Below are 20,327 nucleotides of genomic sequence, written 5' to 3' on the forward strand. Positions count from 1 at the left end.
ACCCCCGTGATTGGCATAATCAGATTTCGAGAGATTTACGTGAAAATATACTTGAACGTGTCTTTACAACGCTGCTACGAAAAATGACAACAAGCAGTGACGATTCTGCCATACAACACGATTTTTCCGAACTTTATGAACTGTCGAAGTGGGTTGAATGCCAATCATTCGTAATAGCAACATCACGTGAAAATTATTTTCACTCAATGAACATGTATTTGGGCAAAACAAAAACGGAATTGAAAGCAAATTTCACACAATACAAAGAAGAACGGCGACGTAATTTATACCTAATTGGTCATCCAAATACAAAGCCATGGCATCAATCGTTCTCATCTGATTTACGAAAAACAATCATATCTACATTTGTCGAAGAAGTTATTCCAACCGGTGAACGTTCCTCTTTGTTAGACGAATCCGAACAACGATTACTCATGCTTGCCGCACGTTGTGAAGTTGTGGCATACGAAATGGCCATTTCAAGAGCTGAATATTACAATTTACTGGGCAAAAAAATTGGCGAAATTAAATCAAGGATTGACACATTATTGCAATTAAATCAAGAATTGGCACATGATTCATCGAATTGATTAGTCATTTTTTTTTGTTTAGTTTCTTTATATAATTTTAGTTGAAATTGTAGAAATCTATATAAATATGTTTTATAATAAAAAAATTGTCCATACCCAACATTCATATCATTTTTTGATCTCGTTTGTTTCTTTGCAAGGTAATTTCTCTCTTAATGTGGGCTTTGTTGTATTAAAAGTGCATTAGTCAGTGTTGCCATATTAAGACTGAATGACAGAGACATCTGAATCTGTCACAATTTGTTGGATGTAATGTTTATGTAATTGTATGTACTGCAACAAAAATCCAAAATAATAATGAAAATATGAAGCATGACATTTGACAAAGTATTCTCCATAGAGTTACTAGACTTTTTTTCTCTATAAAGTTTCTCTTTGGTTTATCATATGACTTGAAAAAATTATTGATTTTCAACTAAACCGCAAAGAACGTTTAACGGTCAACATTCCGTTTAACTACAGCTTCAAACATTTTTCTGCGATAGTGTTTGTTGTTGAAATCAGACATACAACATAAACCATAACCATGAACGATGAAAAGTGTTGGCAAACTTCAGTTACACCACAGTTTCGAGAAAAAATGGTTCAAATTTTGATAGATGGCATGCTTGGGTCAACAGGTCTGACGATAAATGATGAATTCCATGGAAAGGTGGTCGAATTTGCAACAAATATTGAGCAGAAAATGTACAACGTTGCCAAAACAAGAGCTGAATACTACTATGTGGTGGCCAAAAAAATTTATGACATTCAGAAGGATCTGGAAGAAAAACGGAAAGAACGACAGCTCAAGAATGATGCTCAAAATCAGCTCGGTGAAGACGAATATTTTGCATCATTGAACCAAGCCATTGCAAATTTATCACTTTAATAGAAAACGATTTTCAATATCATAAAATCTTCCAAAAATATTTTTATATGTTTCAGGTGTATTTTTTACTTGTTTAAAAAATCAGCTCCCTGTGGCTATTTTCAATTAAAAAAAAACTCGATCAAAATAAATTTTCAAACAAAATCGAAATGAATTATTACTATTGCATTATTTGTTTCCTGTTTGGAAAAAAAATTCAACATGATTTATAAATCGTAAGAATGGCATTAAGTGCCAATTAGTAATTACCGAATAAATGTTGATTATTTCCAAAACGCTGTCGAATTAAACCTAGTAAACAAATGTCTTCTTTTGAATGTTGAATAATATTTTTATTTTTTAGAGTAACTCATAAAGGTATGGAGATTCAGAGTACTGGCAGTCGTAAGGGCACAAACCGTTCATTCCTTGACCTGTCCAAATATTAATATGAGTTTAGATGAGGAGAATGAATCATTATCGATTGAAAAGAAAAGTGATGCCAAATAAGTATATTCTTATATTGAGCGAAACAAACTTGAATCACACACATACGTGATATCGAAAATCTGTGAGATTTCACTGAAAAGTGCAATTTTGATAATCAATTGTAAATTCTAGAATCATATCGATATGTGTATATGTTTGTTTATTTATTAATTCTATAGTTTTTTTTGCGGTTAGCAATTTCCATTTTGAATGTATCGAGGTCTCAAAGTTCACCGTTTTAATTTATTTTAATGAATTGTAATGAAAAGATGATATTTTGACCACATAATTCTGTCTATCAATTGTCGCTTATTTGATATTGAATCAGCTTTGTGTGCTCTCGTAGTTTCTATTTAGTTCGATCAAATGTTAAGTTCTGTATGCTTGCGTGATTGATACGTTTTCATTTTTTGCCTGTTGTCAGTTTGTTTCTGGACATTGTTTGCATAGAACATTTTATTGTGAAGCTCGGCGAGAAGATCATTCAAAATATATTTGCACGATTTTTTTAAGTTAAATTTTCAAACACACAATTTAGCAAAATTATTGAAATAAAACCGGAAGAAAACCTGTGTAACAATGGGAGACAATTATTCAGTTAAAAGTGATGGTAATTATATTGAAATTAATGTTAACTAGCGAGAAATGAGCAATATTTCATGTTTTAAAGGCTGTTGCAAAATGAGTGGTGGCTGTGTGAATTTTGCAAGATGCTATATTTTTGCTTTTAATACTTTTTTTCTGGTAAGTTGCACATCGTCAAGACCAAGCACACCAATTTTAGATTTTTCATTATTTTAGTTGACTTCAATGGCTGTATGTGGACTCTTATTATATTTAATTTATTATCATAAAGAAATTGCAGGAGGTTTTCTGACGGGTAATTTCTTTTTATAATGTCTAACGATTTTTTTCCAAATAATGCCAACTATTCTTATTATGATGTAGTGACTGTGATTCAAACATTGTATCATAATGCAATTGTTCCAGTGGTCTTTTGTGGAACACTTTCTATGTTTGCATTATTGACCATTTTCGTTCTGGCGAAAGATAATTTACAGTTAACTCTGTTTGTAAGTTTGCTTTTTCTTCATAATCATCGCAGTTCGATCTTTGTATTAATTCAGGATTTTTTGTTTTAGTTATCCATTTTAAGCACAATATTGATCGTACTAGTGTTTTCATATGGAGCAATAATTTATCTAAATGATCAAATATTTTTCAAACGTCTGGAAGAAACACTCCAGATGATTGAAAGTGAAAACGAACAATTTAATGATTTTATCGAGACAAAGGTAAGGCTTGAAATGGAAACGTTTCAATGAAACTAATTGTAAACAATTTATTTAGTTTAATTGCTGCGGAGACTTTGAAAATAGTTACACCTTTGGCGAAATGCATCAAATTGAGGAAAAGTTGACAGTTATGCAAATTGCGTGCAATTTCAGAATACTGAAGTGTACAAATATCGTTAACGATTTCTTTAAATCGCCTGTATACATTTTCCTTGTTACGGCTCTCATCACAGTTATGGGCAAAGTAAGCAATTATTTTTAGTTTTGATCCTTAATATTTTTTTAATTTTTTTTTTGTTTTTCAAATTTTAATTAGTAAACAGAATTTAAGTTCCATTTTGTAATATCTTTTTGCAGTTTGTTGAATTGGCTTCTTCATTTTTATTGAGCTCACAACCGAAGGACTACACGCTATTCTAATCACAAATACTATGAATCATATATCAAAATAACGATTTAAGAAAATTTAAGAAAAAATGATTTATTTCATGGCTGTGCATTTTTCAAGGCAACTAAAAATAGTATATATCAAGCATACCTTTTTATTTTCATTCAAAATATTATTTAAGATTATTCGAATACATCAACACTATTGCCAAGATGATATATTTGTTTGAAATTGCAAAGATGAGTAGATGATATATTTGTTTTTATTAAGAATATTTGGAAAAGATTCCCAAAAATGATCAATGTTTTTTGATTGGCTTGCTTTTAATATTTAGTTCATTAAGTTTAGACAGTGATCCAATATGAATAGCAAAAACTCCATACGTTGAATTGGCTGGAAGAAAGATATGACCATAACCATAAACATTGACAGTTACTTTGGAACCAGTGCACTTTTCACCATCACGTTGACCCGATATAATGTCACAGTATACACCTGGCGGTAATTTAGTATTCAAAACTCTACTGAAATCGGTGTCTTCACGATTGAATGCTATGAATGCGCGACTGCCACGGCTAAATGCTATTTGATTATTCCCATTATCATACCACGAAGTAATTGGTGCATCGTCGGCGGCGATTCTAAAGCTAACCATATTTTTCATTAAATGCCATCGATGTTCACACACCCAGCCATTTCCGCATAACTCATCTTTTTTGATAATCGGTGACAGAATGTTATCTTGTTTGTCACGAGGTGGACCAACATCGTTGGCTCCCTTCGGAAAATCGAATGAACTCATTATGCGAACGTTTCCATAGGGATGTGCTAAAGCAAATGCACTTGCCATACAATAATTTCTTCGATCGCGATACGTAAGAATGTTATCACCGCCAGCACCGTGACCACGCTGATTGTCATGATTGTCAACGAAAACCAATGCATTCGAACTTTCGACGAATCCCCAGCCGGTACCCCAATTTCTTAACCAACGCAATTGATCGTGACCACGAAAAACACGACCAATTTCAGCGGAATAACGAAATTCGGTTATTGCACCCTGAAATTCAAGAAAAAAAATTCACTAAATTATCTCTAAATTCAATTTTTAAACCTTTGATTTACCAATGGGGTGTAGTCATCACGTGAGATTCCTTCACCACCAAGATCAATAACTTCTTGTACAATGTATGGTTTTGCACCTTCTTCGAATCCATGCGCAGTGTTCAATGTTTTCAAGCCATTGTAAATGTCTTTCAATGCATCTGGCCACATATGTTTTGCGGCATCCACGCGAAATCCAGCCACACCCAAATCGATTAAATGGTTCAGAAGTTCGACGATTTTATCTCGAACGAAAGGATTCACTTGATTTAAATCGCGTAATCCGACCAATTCACAATTCCTTACTTCATTTGGATCGTTATAGTTAGAGATACCACACGGTCTATTGAAATGGCTATCATTGAAACCGACTGCCGGATAATATCTGTGCTCTGGTTCAGCAGTTGACCCGCCAGTGCCAACATTAACGTTATGCGCACCGGTCATATGATTGAAAACAACATCAACATAAATACGAACACCAACATCATTGCATCGTCCCACCATATCAGCGAATTCTTTTTCGTTGCCTGAACGTGTGATAAGTTTATAGGAAATGGGCTGATAACGTTCATACCATGGTCTATTTGGAACAATTATATTTTCCGTAACTGGAGACACCTGAACAAAAGAAGACAAATAAATGTTTTTGAAATTCAAACAATTGAAAATTAAAAAAATTGTTATACTTGTACGCCAGCGAATCCATTTGGTCCCAAAAATCGTTCGCATTCCAACGCAATATCATTCCATTTCCATTCGAATAAGTGAACTATTACACTTCGTCCGGGCGTAAAATTTGTATTTTTAAATCCATTCGTACAGCCATCCGCATGTTGAAGTAGAACTAAGTAAGCTACAAATAAATTTATGAATACCATCTCTTGCCACTGATTTTTATTTTCACTCTTTATCAATTTTTTTAAGCAAAATGTTCGGAAGTTTTAAAGCGTTTAGTATGAACTCAGTTGTATGTTAACTTCATTTGGATTTGTTCTCTGTAAAGATAGATTAATTTACAGAATTTATACTGTGGTTTGTCATCTGTTTAAATAGCGATAATTTACGCAGAAATTTAAATAATTAATCATTCTTTCTTATAAAATTGTATAATTCTAGATCTTCAGCTATTTTTTTGTTATATGTTTCACCGACTGTAAAGCAATGAAATTTATTTTGTCTGTGAATATGAGTCAAATTTATAGCGAATGCATGTACACGATTTTAAGATGTAAGTTTAACACATAAAATTAATTATTGAGTTCGTTTTTACGTTTAAATTTCAACAATATTTGAAATAGTTAAATGTGTTCAGATTCGTCAAGGTTATTATCTAATAAACATTATTGCCACAACAAAATAGACAGTTTTCATGCTAAATATATTCAAAACACACAAATCATTGGAGAATACTTTCTGTTTTTATTTTTGCAGGCAAATCGTGACAATTTGTAACAGTTTGAAATGTTGGTTTTAGTTTTCTTTATTCTCCATTTTCATCGAACTTCTTTCGACTCTGAAATAACAGATTCACATTTTCTTAAATAACACAAAATTTGCTGATACCGGTTTTCATCGTATTTACAGACATTTTTCTACCCTACATTATTTTCGATACAAAGCATGATGACGATTTTTTCAATTTGGTATGAGTAACCGAAAAACTGGTCACCATGAGGATAAACATCATAATCAAGCGCGAATTTTGTCAGAAAAATAAACGATATTTTTCTTTTCATTTGGTATTTTACTTTAGCAACGCGTAATTGCGCGTGGGCTGCTTATAGATGTCTCGTATTCACAGTCCAAACCACAAAAAAGGAAATGTGGATGATGTAATGGAAAAAAGATAAAAAGAAAACACATAGGAAACCAATTGGTAGTATTATGTGCATCTTACTGTTTGTCTTTTTAATTCGGTCAAATGGCATGAATTAATGTAAGTGTTTCGCATCCTTTGTACAGCTTTATTTTTCATGATTAAATAAATCTTTTCTTTCTCGGTGTTATCCAAATTTCAATATGCAGAAGATGTGGATAATTTTCCATTTCTGAAATTAAAAATGCTGCCTTCCATTAAGTATAAAAGCAAGTGAAACATTATTCACTTGGTCATTCGTGATTTGAATTTCATTCTGTTCGGTTATTAATAATACAATTGTAACTTTAGCATTCACCAAGAAGAAAAAAAAGTTAAAATGTGCCCAAACAAAGTTCTGCTTTATAACCCATATGAGCAAACATCATTTCAAAACGAAACTGCACCGACAGTTAGCCAGAGCCCGGTTTTTGTTGATAAGAATTGCTTATGTGCATTTTTCATCTTGTTCATTATTGTCTGTCTTTGTACACTGTATTTGATGGCGATTCACAGCTATGACTTCTATGATAAACATTATGGGCGAAAATTCAAAGTGCACAATCCGAATCTTATTCGTCGTGTGGCTTTTCACGATACAACAAATGTTTAACCAAATGAAGAAAAAATATCGAAGAATCATGGCAAAATTTGAATAAAGTGACATACGATTTGATGTGCATTTGTGTAGTGTTTCATTGTGCATAAGTGTTTTACAAAATATAATTAAAGTGGTATCGCATGTTGGTGTTTTTTTTTATTCAAGTAAGTCTCATTTATATTTGCAAGTAGTACTTTTTTGTTCACGTCTCTGCTCGTCGTTGTTGTAGAATTTTCTATATTTGTTTCAATTTTGGAGACTTCAGGGCAACTATTTTGTTGTTTTACTGGCATTTAAAAGAGACAAAATTTTTCTCATCTCCATGTGTCATGTGAGGGCCACTGACCGTATAATTTTCTTGACAATTCTTTAAATTTATTCATTATGTTCCTATAAGAACAAGTCAAACCACATAATTTTTTGCGATGACTCCAATCTGCATATTATGGAGATCCCCATGACTTATTTTCGGAAACATTAAACATTTATACGTTTAAGAAAATACTATACTTTTTTATTGTTTACGTCACAATGTTACAATCACGACACATCTGAGGAATATTTATACCAATATCTAAAGGTGTCAACCGGATACAGACGGACAGAAATTTGTCCAATTTTGTCCGTCCGTCCGATACGAAAGCCTTAGCAAATTCCCGGACGTCCGATCCGACGTCCGGGAATTTGCTAAGGCTTTCGAAAATGTGTTCCATCACAATCCGAGCAAAAATCCGAAAGTCCGTTCTCATTTTCGGACAGTCGGACCGGACGTCCGAAATCCAATGTAAACTGTACGAACATCGGATCGGACGTCCGGGAATTTGCTAAGGCTTTCGGACCAGACGGACGGACAAGTTTTGTCCGGTTGACACCTTTACCAATATCACTATTGTATGCAAATATGAATGTTTTTTTTTTGGAAATTACCCTTGCATATACAGTTTCGATTGATTTATGTCCTCATCAGAGATATCAATTCCGTCGATATCGCCATTGTTTGTGAACAATTTCAGAATGTTTCCGTTTTGTGTGCGAATTCCTTATTTTGATACCATTCTGGTATTTTATGGATTGAAGCCGATATATGCAATTCCTTGAGTAGTTGTCGTAGTTTAAATTCAGCCGGTCGATTGATGATGCTGATGAAGTAACACTTAAATTGCTTTTTTTAGATTAAACTATACGAGAAATGGACGATACAAACCATAAGATATATAAGATACAATGACTGTTTACACATCACCATCCACATCTGTTTCAATACACTATACAAATCTATATATAGTCTCTTACCTTTAATATACAAATGAATGGGTAAACATTTAAAAGACGGTAAGAATTAAACTGTGTAATTTCAACAAAACCACAATCCAAATTTTATATTCCTTTTTTATTTTATACAGAATTTTTGGTGAATGAGAAATGATTTTCTTCTGGAGATGGAGACCGAAAGCTCTTATTCTGAAGTAAGTATTCTAATTTTAAAATAGATTCACACAATGTTTCAAATATAATGAAAAGTGGCACATCTTCATTCATGTAATATCAAATTAAATCCATTGTTGCTTATGCCGCTTCATGCTCCATGAAACATAAAACATATTCGCAAAAATGATTCTTTTTATATCTTCCAGATTAAATATGGAATTTCTTTATATTAAAAAGAAAAGATTCAAATAGATTATCCTTGCTTCCCAAGGGGGAAAGTACTAAATACGTCTAATACCAGTAATACGATCTAGTACAATAAAAATACCAAAAAATACCAAGTAATACGATTTAGTAATGAGGAATTTTTAAAGCACTGACTGAGAGAAACGAGACACATGCAAACCGAAATAATTAAAATTCAATGCACACATTTTTGTTGATTTTGTTAAATATTTTTTACATTTTTGAAAAGTGTTCTAAGAAGCTGACACAATTTCATATTTAAACAAAATCTCTACACAAATCAGAAGATGAAAAATATATTGGACCGAAGTTAGGTTAGAATTTTTACATGTCAAAACTAACAAATTTTGTGTGTAGAAGAAATATATATAAAATCTTGTGCGTTGGCATTTTTTTATGACATTGATTCAGTTATTTTGTTAAATTAATATTTTGTAATATTAAAATTGTAAGCAAGAGTGATACAAAAAATATTGTTTTCAATTTATTTTTCTTTCACACAGATGAATATTAGATCGCTTGTGAATGCTCTAAAAATGTGTAGTACTAAAGTGTATTACATGGTATTTTTCGGTATTTTTATTGTACTAGATCGTATTACTGGTATTAAATGTATTTAGTACTTTTCCCCTTGTTGCTTCCAATCGAAAATCGTGCAAAAATTTTCAACAATGAAAATATGAAATCACATTCACTCAAGCATTCACTTAACATCAGCAACACTCATATAATTAATTTTTTTTAATGTGTAATTAACACAAAATAAAAGTTCAAGATTATTTTGATGAAATAAATCTTTTCTTCTTCGAATTTTTATCCGTATTTTCTAACGGAGCACATCATATCCTTCAATTGTCCACTTCCCCCAATTCAAAAAACGAGGATTAGAACACGTCGTAAGCCTACACCATTTGTTGTCTGTAATTGCGACTAAATACGGTCAAAAAAATAAAAATAGAATTATATATTGCTTTGATTGAAAATGCCAAAATTGTTATTTTCTGAGAAATTAGTCCATTTTAACCGTTTGAACTTTGACGATATTTATTTATCATAATATTTATACGCAGAATGGATGAATGATATTTAAACGTTATCTCTCTGCTTTACAAAGAAAATGAAATACAGTTTGTTTGAACGGAACGAAAATTCTTTTGTACATTTTAAAATGTCTGATTAGATCGGAATTGGAATGCCATTGTCTTAAATTGGATTATCGAAATATATATAAAGTATACTGTGAGCATTTGAAATATCACAAAGAAATTTTCAAAAAATCAAGAAAATCTGTAAAAATGGTTCGGCTGAAGATTAGTGGAATAGCTGTGGGAACTGCTCTCGGAAATACGTGTTGTTGGAGTTTTTGACTTTGATATTGATATTTTTGGCAAGTTCATTGATTTTCGAATCGTCAACCAGTTCCGGATCGATGGCTGTGAGTTTTTCAATGGCTTCCAAAAAAATTTTGGCCGCATCTTCATCATCCTGTGATTTCAATTGCGAATAATGATCTTCGCTTTCATCATAGATTTTTTGCGCCAAATCCACGACTTCATCCGGGAAGTTGGCCAATTTTGCCACGTGAATACCGAAACTTTTGTCCATGACGCCGGCTCGAACTTGATACAACAACGTGAATGTGTCCTTATCTGAGATAGCAACCATGTGACTGTTCTTGACAGTGCTCAATGTATTGGCCAAATCGGTGATTTCATGGAAATGTGTGGCGAACAGTGTGAAGCACTTTGTCTCCTTGGCTAAATGCCTAAAATTGATTTAAATACAAGAGAAAATGTTAACAATTGTTAAAAAATTCATTTCAATTTGATTGTACTCACTCGGCAATTGACCACGCAATTCCGCATCCTTCATATGTAGACGTGCCACGGCCCAATTCGTCAATTACAACCAACGATTTTGATGTCGCCGTCTGAAATTATTTTTTCAATTTTTATTTTCATAATTCAAACGTATATTAAAATTGTTCAGAAATGACTGCGAACTCTTACGCGAACAATGCCAGCTGTTTCGATCATTTCAACCATAAAAGTAGATAGTCCCTTCGAAATATTGTCGTCTGCACCAATGCGACCAAGAATTGAGTCAACGTATGGTATTTGGGCTTCTTCACACGCAACAAACGATCCAATGTGTGCCATAAGCACAGCTGCACCAACGCTACGAATGTACGTTGACTTTCCACCCATATTTGGCCCTATTACACACAAATTCAATGTAATTTATACAAATTCTATATCTTTCATTTTAAAAATGTCTCCTCACCTGTAATGATGTACATGTTAGTTTCGTCTTCTTTGAATGCAACGTCGTTTGCAATGAAGGTTATATCTTCTTGCAATTCAAGACACCTTAAATTATAAAAGAGAGAATTATTATTTGGATATGTTTGTAAGAAAACGTGTGGTAACTTACGGATGTCGCATTCCTTGGAGATTGAGAATTCGCGGTGATTCATCTGACATTTTTGGTTTAACGTATGGTATTGGAGCCGACACAGCAGCTATGGCAAAGCTCAACAGACAATCCAATTCAGCGATATGATTGTTTAATCTAGTAAACGAACCTAAATAGCTCAATGCCGTTTTGATAACTTCCTCAACGATCGATTGCTGTTGTGTTTCATATTGTACTCGAGCTTCCATGAAATCTTTGTTCAATTTTTCCAACGCATCATTTGTGAACCGAATGCCGCCTTTAAGGGTGTCGATAGTTCGGTATTTTTTATTATTACGCAATGCAGACTCTTCTTTCAATGTCAAACGGAAATGATAGCCCAAGTGTGATACATATTCCAATTTGACGGAATCATTATTCAAATCATCAACCGCCTTTGATCGAACCTTTGCGATTTTCGACTCAAACTCGTCCATTGTCTTTTTCAACTCGCCAAGCTCTTCGTCGAATGATGGACGCACCATAAATTCACCCTTTTCCACCTCATCTCTATCAATGATTTGTTCGACCATGCTCTTGTAGTTGCCAAGCTCCTAATAAAACAGTGTAAAATTAATTTCCATTTGAATTGCGGTTGGATGCTTTGCAACTTGAATTTTAAAAAATCTAGCATCAAAATGTAATACTCACATCGAGCGTATCCTTAATTGGTTCGCATAGAGACTTGTCAATTGTTTTGCAATCCAAATCCTTGAGAACTTCAACGATTTTCGGTGTCCGAATCACAACTTGATACAAACGATAAATGTCTTGCAGTGTGGCACGTTTACGTAGCAATTTTTTGCTTAACATCTGAAAAACATGTGAATATCATGTAATCTGATGCAAATCGAAATAAAGAAAAAAAGAATCAATTTACCAAAACATCTGGCATACGTTTCATGTAGTCTTCATACAAGTCTGCACGGGCCGTACTTGCATCGATGAAACATTCAACAATATCATGACGATCCTTGATCAATTCCTTACTTTGAAGAGGTTGCTGCAATTAAACCAATTGTTATATTACAATTCAATAGGAAATTTAACATCTTTTAGTTGAAAAAATTCACGTTTTTACAATAACTTAGTATTTCTTGTCGATTTTTAAACTCTCACCTTAACCCATTGTGCCATCAATCGATGTCCTTGTGGTGTCTGGCAGCGATCCAAAACGCCCAAAATGCTTTGCCACTTGTACGCCTGCGAATTGACGGCAGTGCCTGGTTTCGGTAATAAATTCAACGCCGATACAGCGGCCGCATCCAAATGAACATAACGATTCAGGTTCATCATATTCATCTTGTAGTGACCATGATTACAAGCATCAGATACTAAATCTAAATACTGAATGGCTGCGTTCAACGATGCCATTGCCACAGTCAATTTTAGCTCTTTCAATGAGTTTGCATTTGCCTGTTGTCCGTCTTTGAATTGCAGTAATGTGTTGAGATCTTGTTCCAAATTCGATTTTTCATGTGTAAACTCGCTCTTTTTACGTACCGTTACCATAACGGAATTCCGTTCCAACAATTGATTGATTCGTTCGTATTCACCATCAATCGATGGCAATATAGCTTCTTTTGGCCCGAGTAAAACAATTGTCGCTTCTAATTCCGAATAAAAATCATTATCGTCAAATTCAATCACGGAGAATGTTTGCTCATTTTGTTCAACGCACGCCACACCGATGGTCTGTTCGAAATTTTAAAATGTTGTGCATTTAAGAATAAAATGATTTTGAAAAAAATATATGTTACCTTCTGCGGTCCATTCTGTTTCATGTTGACGGATAGAATCGACGAGCCAACCACCATGTCTACGTTGTTGAAGAGCATTGATTCGAATTGGATTAAATTGCCGGGTGATCCTTTAAATTCTATCGAAAATTCGCCGGTTTGCTCCTTTGTGAAAACTTCGACACGATAGTTTTTGACCAGCAATAATTCACGCAAGAGAACTTCAAAATTGCCTTTGTTCAAACAGATGTAATCGAGTTGCGTGGCGCCATCAGGTGCCATGGTTTTAACATTGGCCGTTGATTTGAATACCTCTTTGGCAGCCAAGTAAGCATCTTCACCGTGCAAACTGTAATAGTCGTTTCGATCAAAAAAACGAACGGTCGATGCTGGTTTCTGTTTAAAAAAAAAACATTTAATTAGATTAAAATTCATGTTGAAGCATCAACAAAATACTGTGAAAAAAACAAAACAAAATCATTTGTGAATCAGTTGAAGTCTTAGTCATTTCAATATTTTCTTTAAGAGCTTCATTTATCATGTCACTCAATAATTTACGTTACTGTCGTGTCACATTTGAAATCCGAATCATTTCATAAATTGTCTCTAAATAATTTTCCACACAAACGACAACGACCGTCGACTCATCTCTCGAGTCCATTCATTTAACTCCGAGTTAATTGCGGTGATTTATTTTTGTCATTTCGGCATCACAACGTTAAGCCTGACCGAATAGTATTTGCGCGCATAAAATTCATCGGTTGACTGTTTATTTTCATAATAATTTGTGAAAAGAGTAGACGAAGAAAACAAACTAAAATGCTGATGACACAAACATTTTCTCAGTATTTGCCTGATTGTAAACGCACGTCCGATTCGGAGAGTGAATCTCTTAAATCAACGCAAGAGATAACTAATGAATGTGTGCTTCTATCGACATTTTTGACATTTCCGCGACCGCTTTCAAAACGAGCAATAAAAATGAATAGAACGAGCGTCTGTTATTGTAAACTGGTGAGATGCATATCAAACGCGTTTTTTTTTATTTTTACAAACCAATTTAATCAACACTTGAATGAAAACAACAACAAATCGAATCGAGTAAAAATAGCGTGCGCCCACTACTTTCAATTTTATTTTGGACATAGTTTTTATTTCACAAAATGATTTGGTTGAGTGAGTTTTTGAATTACCCTGTCAAGGAGGAAAAAAATGTAGAAAAGAACATCGTTTCATATTTAACATAATAATCAACACACGCACAAGATTCGATTCAAGATGCTGCAAAATTGACTTTTTTACATCGCTTACCGTGTGCTCTCTCCCTCTCTCTCTCTCTCGGCATTGAAACGAATATGTGTGTGTTTCGGGATTATAAATAATTTTTTCGAAGCGATAACATAATGGAGTTCAGTCGGTTCTGAAGTGTGTGTCGATTCGGTTCGAACCAACATTTTTCCGTATGTATTCGCAAATGGTGCGCCAATTTTCATAATTCAGAATAGTTAGCGTGTAAAGTAAGTAATTTAGTTCAAAAACAAAGTTCTGATATTTGAGTCTCTGCTCATTGTTTTTCGTTCTTTTGAACAGTGAGTGTCGTTTTCAATTTGCCGTGAAGGTGGAAAATTATTTTTTTCTTGCTTGAAATAGAACTTTTAAAAATAAATATAATTCTATAAATTTCTTGGAAAAGTGCCTTGAAAACCTACAACTTACTGTATGAGATTACATTTTTTTAAAAAGATTTCGCAATTTTTCAGACAATCGTCAACGAAACACTCGAAAATCAAAGAATACTTGCAAAAGAACGAGATTAAAACATCGTTTGCTGCGATCTTTAGATCAGAAGCAGCGAAAAAAAACTGCTTTCATTTCAATTGGAATTTAAATTAAAATGAGGTCAAAACGCAACAGAAAACAGATAATGAACATTTTATTTGCTCTCCTGAATATTCTCTTGCTATGTGATGGAATCGCGTCCGCACCGAATGCGATCGAGGAAGCACAACTATCATCAAATAGGTAGTTTTTTTTTCATTTTTCATAATAAATGAGTTTGTGTTTGTCATGATTTATTGAAATTTATATCGCACAATACTCGTTTGGTGCGTGTGTGTATAAGTGCCGCTCATTGATAGGACCTTAAAATTGTTCATGACCTAAATCACTAGCAATATTGATTTTCCCTTTAATTGTTTTCATCTTTGTTTCATTTTTTTTTTCTGTTGTCGTTATTGAAAAACGCTCGCCCATTATATTCACAACAATCAAACGGGACTAGAGCACAACAGGGCAACGCAAAATTGCTTGAACGTGTTCGTCGTGAATTGGGCCGTTATTCAGCAACAAATACAGCGAATGGTGTAACATGTACAACGCAATGTCGTATAATGTCTGGATTCAGTGGTCGATCACAGGCGGAAATTGACAGCATTGCCCGTGATATGACAAATCAAATTGTTCATGATTTGCGTACGGGAAAGATTCAACGTGGTGAAATTAAATCGCAAAATTGGTTTGAAAATCGGGTAGCTGATAAATTGACCGAATTAGAGCAACAACATCGCATCGAATTTGATAGAAATTTGCATTCAGTATCAAATAATTTTCATAGCCAACAACAGCAACAACAACAACAAAGCAACCAATTTCAACAACAATCACAAAGTCAACAAAGCTATGGATACATTCAACCGATCACCACCGGAAATTCATATCAACGCATTGTCGAAGAGCATCATAAAGAGGTGAATCGAAATACAGCATATCCAACGGTGGTGCCAATCAATGTATACCATGGCTCAACAATTGTTCATCGTAACAATTGCACCGATCAAATTCATCACGGAACCTATCCGTATTTCAATGCTCAAAATCAATTTAATCATCGCGTTGAAAGCAATCGTCAACAAATTCACACGGCTCCAACATTTATTACACCAATCGGTGGCGAATCGTCGTATCACATAACAAAAACGATTGAACGAAACGAGCACCATGTGCCACAAGTGCCGATTGTGATTCCAACACAAAATTCCTACACCCATGAATACGAAGAGGAACAACGTCAAATTCATCGTCCGCAACCAAGGCCACAGTTTTATGGAATCAATCAACAAAATCATACATCACACAAAGTTGAAACACAACAACGCATTCATAATGTTGAAATCGTAACACCCGCACCAACCATCACTCGTCAAGATGTTTACGATCATTTTTATGAATCCGAAGTGGTGCCAAATTATAAGCCACGCGTTACAATCGATCAGAATACACAATTTCACGAGCTTGAAGTTCATAATCGACAAGAATATGAACGACCGATCGTAATACCGACGGCCACCACTCGAACACACATTGAAAAAGAAGAAGAGCAAATCGATCGACAATATCAACAGCGACCAGTGTATCGTCCACAAATTACAACGCACGTTGAAACCAACGAAGAAACTGAATTTAATCGTCAAGTTACACAGAAACCGGCTTATATTTATCCAACACAAAGTACAATCTCACGCACCGAAAACGAAGAAGTACAAACGATTCAACACCAAACACGGCCACAGTATCCAATCTTTTCGCACACAACAAATGTTAAAACTGTCAATGAAAACCAAAATACAAACACAAAAACAATCTATCAACAGCCATACGGTGGTGGTCAAACGGTGACAACGATCAAAGAATCACACTATGTAAACGTTTTGCCACAGCCAGCCAATCAATACACCTATCAATATACCGAAGAAGAGTATAACGAACGTTTGAATCGTATACAACAGGAATTACGTCGTTTGGGCTATGGAACACTGACCGAAGATGAGTATAATGCAACAATTGCATCCGGTGGTTTCATTCATAATGGCTATAAATATTTGTACAACACCGATCGCGGTCGTTATGAAAAAACCGAAAAAATCGAAATCAACGAAGAAGAATATCATTCGTTGTTGCGCAGTTTACAATCACAGCTACAACAATTGGGCCTTCAGATGACCGAAAATGAATACAATCAAACAATCGAAGATGGTTATTTCACACAAAATGGTGTACGATATGTTTTTGATTCGGAAACGCGTGCATATCATCGTCAAGATGTGTCCGATCAACAGTACAATGCGTTGAGACAGCAAATTTTGGATGTGTCAAGTCGACACGGATGGACATTAACAGAACATGAAATAAATCAAACAATAGCAACGGGTTATTTGAATATCAACGGTCACCGATATCATTTGGACAAACAAACAGGTGTTTTGATGGAAGGACAAGAGGTGCAAATCAGCGAACAAGAGTACCGCACGATTTTAAGAAGACTCCAAGATCAATTGGCACGCTTGGGTATAACTTTTTTGGATTTGTTTTTCAATTCAAATCAAATTTTTAATTTTTATTTTAGGTTTCGAACAAATGACCGAAAAGGAATATAATCAAACCATAAACTCTGGCTATTTTGTGCGTGACGGTCAGAAATATCGATACAATGCAGACATTGGGCGTTATGAACATGTTGAAATTTCCGAAGAAGAATACCATAAGATTGTAACCAAATTGAAGGAGACATTACAGCGCTTGAATTATCGTCAAATGAGCGAACAGGAAATGAATGAAACAATTGCAAAAGGAACATTTATTCGTGGCGGATATCAGTGGACATACAATACAGAAACTGGTGAAGCAAATGCCGTACGCGTAGCGTCAGCATTTGAAGAATTATCCGAAACGGAATATCAATCGATTTACCGTCGACTACAAGCGCTAATCAAAAAATTAGGTTTTTCGCGTATGAGTGAAACGGAATGTAGTAATGCAATAACTCGTGGTTCATTTTCACGTGGTGGAAATCAATGGGTGTATCAACCGGCATCGGGTGAATTTGAACGCATTGAATTGACCGAAAGTGAGTATAATTTCCGTATAAATCGTTTGTTGGACATTCTAAGGACATTGGGCATTGAAAAAACCACCAATGAACAACGCGATATTATTTATCGTGGTAATTTCTATCATGATGGCCATCGATATGAATATGACACAACAAGTGGTTCATTCGTTCAAGTCCAAATGACCGAAGATGAATATCAGGAACGAAAACGTCAGCTGCTAGAGCAATTGCAACAAATTGGCTATGGCCATACAATGACCGATTCGGAATGTCGAAAAACAATAAGCAGTGGTATTTTCTATTATGGTGGTCATGAATGGGTTTACAGTTATCAAAGTGGACGATATGAAATGGGAAAAGTGTCGGACAAAGAAAGTGGCATTGTCGATGATAATTATTTCAATACAATCGATTTGGATAGCACACATTATGAATCGTCGAAAAAAGACGATATTACACCGACAGAAGCCTTTGACATCGATAAAGTTGATAAGCATAAACGACCAAAAGAAATTATTAGCAAAAATCGTGGCGATCAACCACCACAAACATTCGAAGAAGACTACGATGAATCGATTGAAGTAACACAGAGACCAATACAACCAACCACTCAACGCTCAAGACCACCACCACCGCCACCACAACCCTTGCCACAAATTACAACACCAACACCATTCGTTGTATCGACCGTTTCAAGTGACTACAATCGACGCGTTGAAAATCAACGCATTGTTCAATATACCGTTCCACCACCAGAAACCGAATACGAGCAACGATATCATCACAAAAAAACCACATATACCCAAAGATCCGGATTAGTAAGTCACATACAATTGGTTTTCATTTTGCGTGGTTTTGATGAGTGAATGTGATTCTGATTTTCAGATACCAGTCAATCAAGAGATTTTGAGCCGTGCACGAAAATCCGGTGACACTGGCTTTGAAGCCAATGAGACAGTAAGTAGAATAAAGAGAAAAAGATGTGTCAAATGAATACAATGAATTTATGTAAAACTTAAAAAAAGTGAAAACTGATAAATGTAATCGAAAAAGTCAAAATCTCATTTCAATTTTATAATCATTTTGTGATTTTTTTCAATTTTTTTCTTATATCTTCCTTCACTATTTGTTGATCTCATGCGATTCATTTTGACTGTTTGATTTTGTACAGTCGTCTCCAGAAAATCAAATCGAAGTGACAAAAACGAACATTGTTCAACCGATGGAACAGCAAAAAATTGGAAAATTAGAAGAAGCACCGATAGAACTCAATACTGATGAAAAACCAACAAGAACACGGTTCTCTGGTCGAAAAAGTTTATCTGCGTTTTTCGACTCAACCACACAAATTATAAATACCAAGGTATAATAATTTCAACTTCAATACACTCGACATGCAAATAAATTGTTTATGTTTCTGGTTCCATTACACAGAAATCGCCGGAGTTAGCATCAGATTTTTTGATACGTTCGAAGGAAAAAAGCCGAAATTAAGCCGCAAACTGATCACTTTCAAATGATTCGTAAATAGTTTATGTAAATTGAAATGTATTGTTTACTACTTACGTCACCCAGACTCTTGTAAAATCGAATGAACTTTTTCTGCTGATTCGCATCTGAAATCACACAAAATTCACATAGCCTCAATAGTAACATAAACAAAATGTACATCAGTAATATGGAAAAGAGGGATATACCTAAGTTCAGTGCCTGTGATGGTTTCACATCGGTTCCTTTAACATTGGACATATTTAGCAACGATTCAACAAAATTAATTAACAAACACAAAAGTTTTAGTCGCGAAATAAACTGCCGCAAATTAATTGCTTAATATTTTTTAATGTTCTATTTTATTTGTCAAACTGAATTATATTGATATTATTTTCGCATAAATTGCGTTTTTATTCACTGTCCATTCAAATTGCGCTCAATATACGACTGAAGCTATTTCCCGCGTCAAATATAAGTATCGGTCTGTCATGTGCTATATGACAGCACAAATATGACACATGTGGCAACACACATTCAATCTGATTTTGTTATTTTATCGTGTCTTCGCTAACAAATCACGACATCTATGAATCAAATTTACATTTTATCGTTTTAGTATTAATTCTTTGCTTTGCAAAATACCAAAGAAACACATTGATGGGAATTTTTTAAAATATATTTTGAAAAACAGAAAAAATTCAATAAGGAAATTTAAAATGTCTTATTTTTGTTGTTCTTCTCAATCTAAATGTTACTAAAATGTCATTTTTAAAAGGGAGATGTTTTTCATCTTAAAAAAAATCATTCTTTCAAATTTGGAAAATATTTTCCTAGCTTAAATGTCTGTGTATAATTACAATATGATGATTTTTATTGAAATTTATATGCATTTTCAACCAAGCACAG

At 34.2% G+C, this 20,327-nt stretch overlaps 4 protein-coding genes across 4 annotated transcripts; 2 read left to right on the forward strand and 2 right to left on the reverse strand.

Moving 5' to 3' along the window:
• The first annotated feature begins 2,342 nt into the window (after positions 1–2,342).
• LOC116343993 lies at positions 2,343–3,761 on the forward strand. The gene is made up of 7 exons (XM_031772346.1): positions 2,343–2,539; positions 2,600–2,673; positions 2,731–2,809; positions 2,878–3,002; positions 3,072–3,224; positions 3,280–3,468; positions 3,582–3,761. The coding sequence occupies exons 1-7, from the start codon at positions 2,509–2,511 to the stop codon at positions 3,642–3,644; spliced, it is 714 nt and encodes a 237-aa protein (XP_031628206.1). The 5' UTR covers positions 2,343–2,508; the 3' UTR covers positions 3,645–3,761.
• Positions 3,762–3,845: 84 nt separating this feature from the next.
• LOC116343992 (alpha-amylase 4N-like) lies at positions 3,846–5,656 on the reverse strand. The gene is made up of 3 exons (XM_031772345.1): positions 5,406–5,656; positions 4,738–5,337; positions 3,846–4,672 (listed from the first exon to the last, which is right to left on the reverse strand). The coding sequence occupies exons 1-3, from the start codon at positions 5,595–5,597 to the stop codon at positions 3,911–3,913; spliced, it is 1,554 nt and encodes a 517-aa protein (XP_031628205.1). The 5' UTR covers positions 5,598–5,656; the 3' UTR covers positions 3,846–3,910.
• A 4,184-nt stretch (positions 5,657–9,840) lies between these two features.
• On the reverse strand, positions 9,841–19,874 carry LOC116343551 (DNA mismatch repair protein spellchecker 1). The gene is made up of 11 exons (XM_031771678.1): positions 19,628–19,874; positions 19,497–19,546; positions 13,064–13,438; positions 12,423–12,998; positions 12,184–12,306; positions 11,955–12,116; positions 11,283–11,857; positions 11,133–11,218; positions 10,859–11,064; positions 10,688–10,779; positions 9,841–10,614 (listed from the first exon to the last, which is right to left on the reverse strand). Exons 1-11 carry the CDS (start codon positions 19,677–19,679, stop codon positions 10,161–10,163), a joined length of 2,751 nt encoding a protein of 916 aa, XP_031627538.1. The 5' UTR covers positions 19,680–19,874; the 3' UTR covers positions 9,841–10,160.
• LOC116343550 lies at positions 14,456–19,819 on the forward strand. The gene is made up of 7 exons (XM_031771677.1): positions 14,456–14,559; positions 14,803–15,064; positions 15,324–17,386; positions 17,445–18,748; positions 18,816–18,887; positions 19,102–19,293; positions 19,365–19,819. The coding sequence occupies exons 2-7, from the start codon at positions 14,937–14,939 to the stop codon at positions 19,422–19,424; spliced, it is 3,819 nt and encodes a 1,272-aa protein (XP_031627537.1). The 5' UTR covers positions 14,456–14,559; positions 14,803–14,936; the 3' UTR covers positions 19,425–19,819.
• Positions 19,875–20,327: the final 453 nt, after the last annotated feature.

The sequence above is a fragment of the Contarinia nasturtii genome, unplaced genomic scaffold (genome assembly GCF_009176525.2).
Source record: "Contarinia nasturtii isolate CC-2019 unplaced genomic scaffold, AAFC_CNas_1.1 Cnas_scaffold_1037, whole genome shotgun sequence".
Taxonomy (NCBI): domain Eukaryota; kingdom Metazoa; phylum Arthropoda; class Insecta; order Diptera; family Cecidomyiidae; genus Contarinia; species Contarinia nasturtii.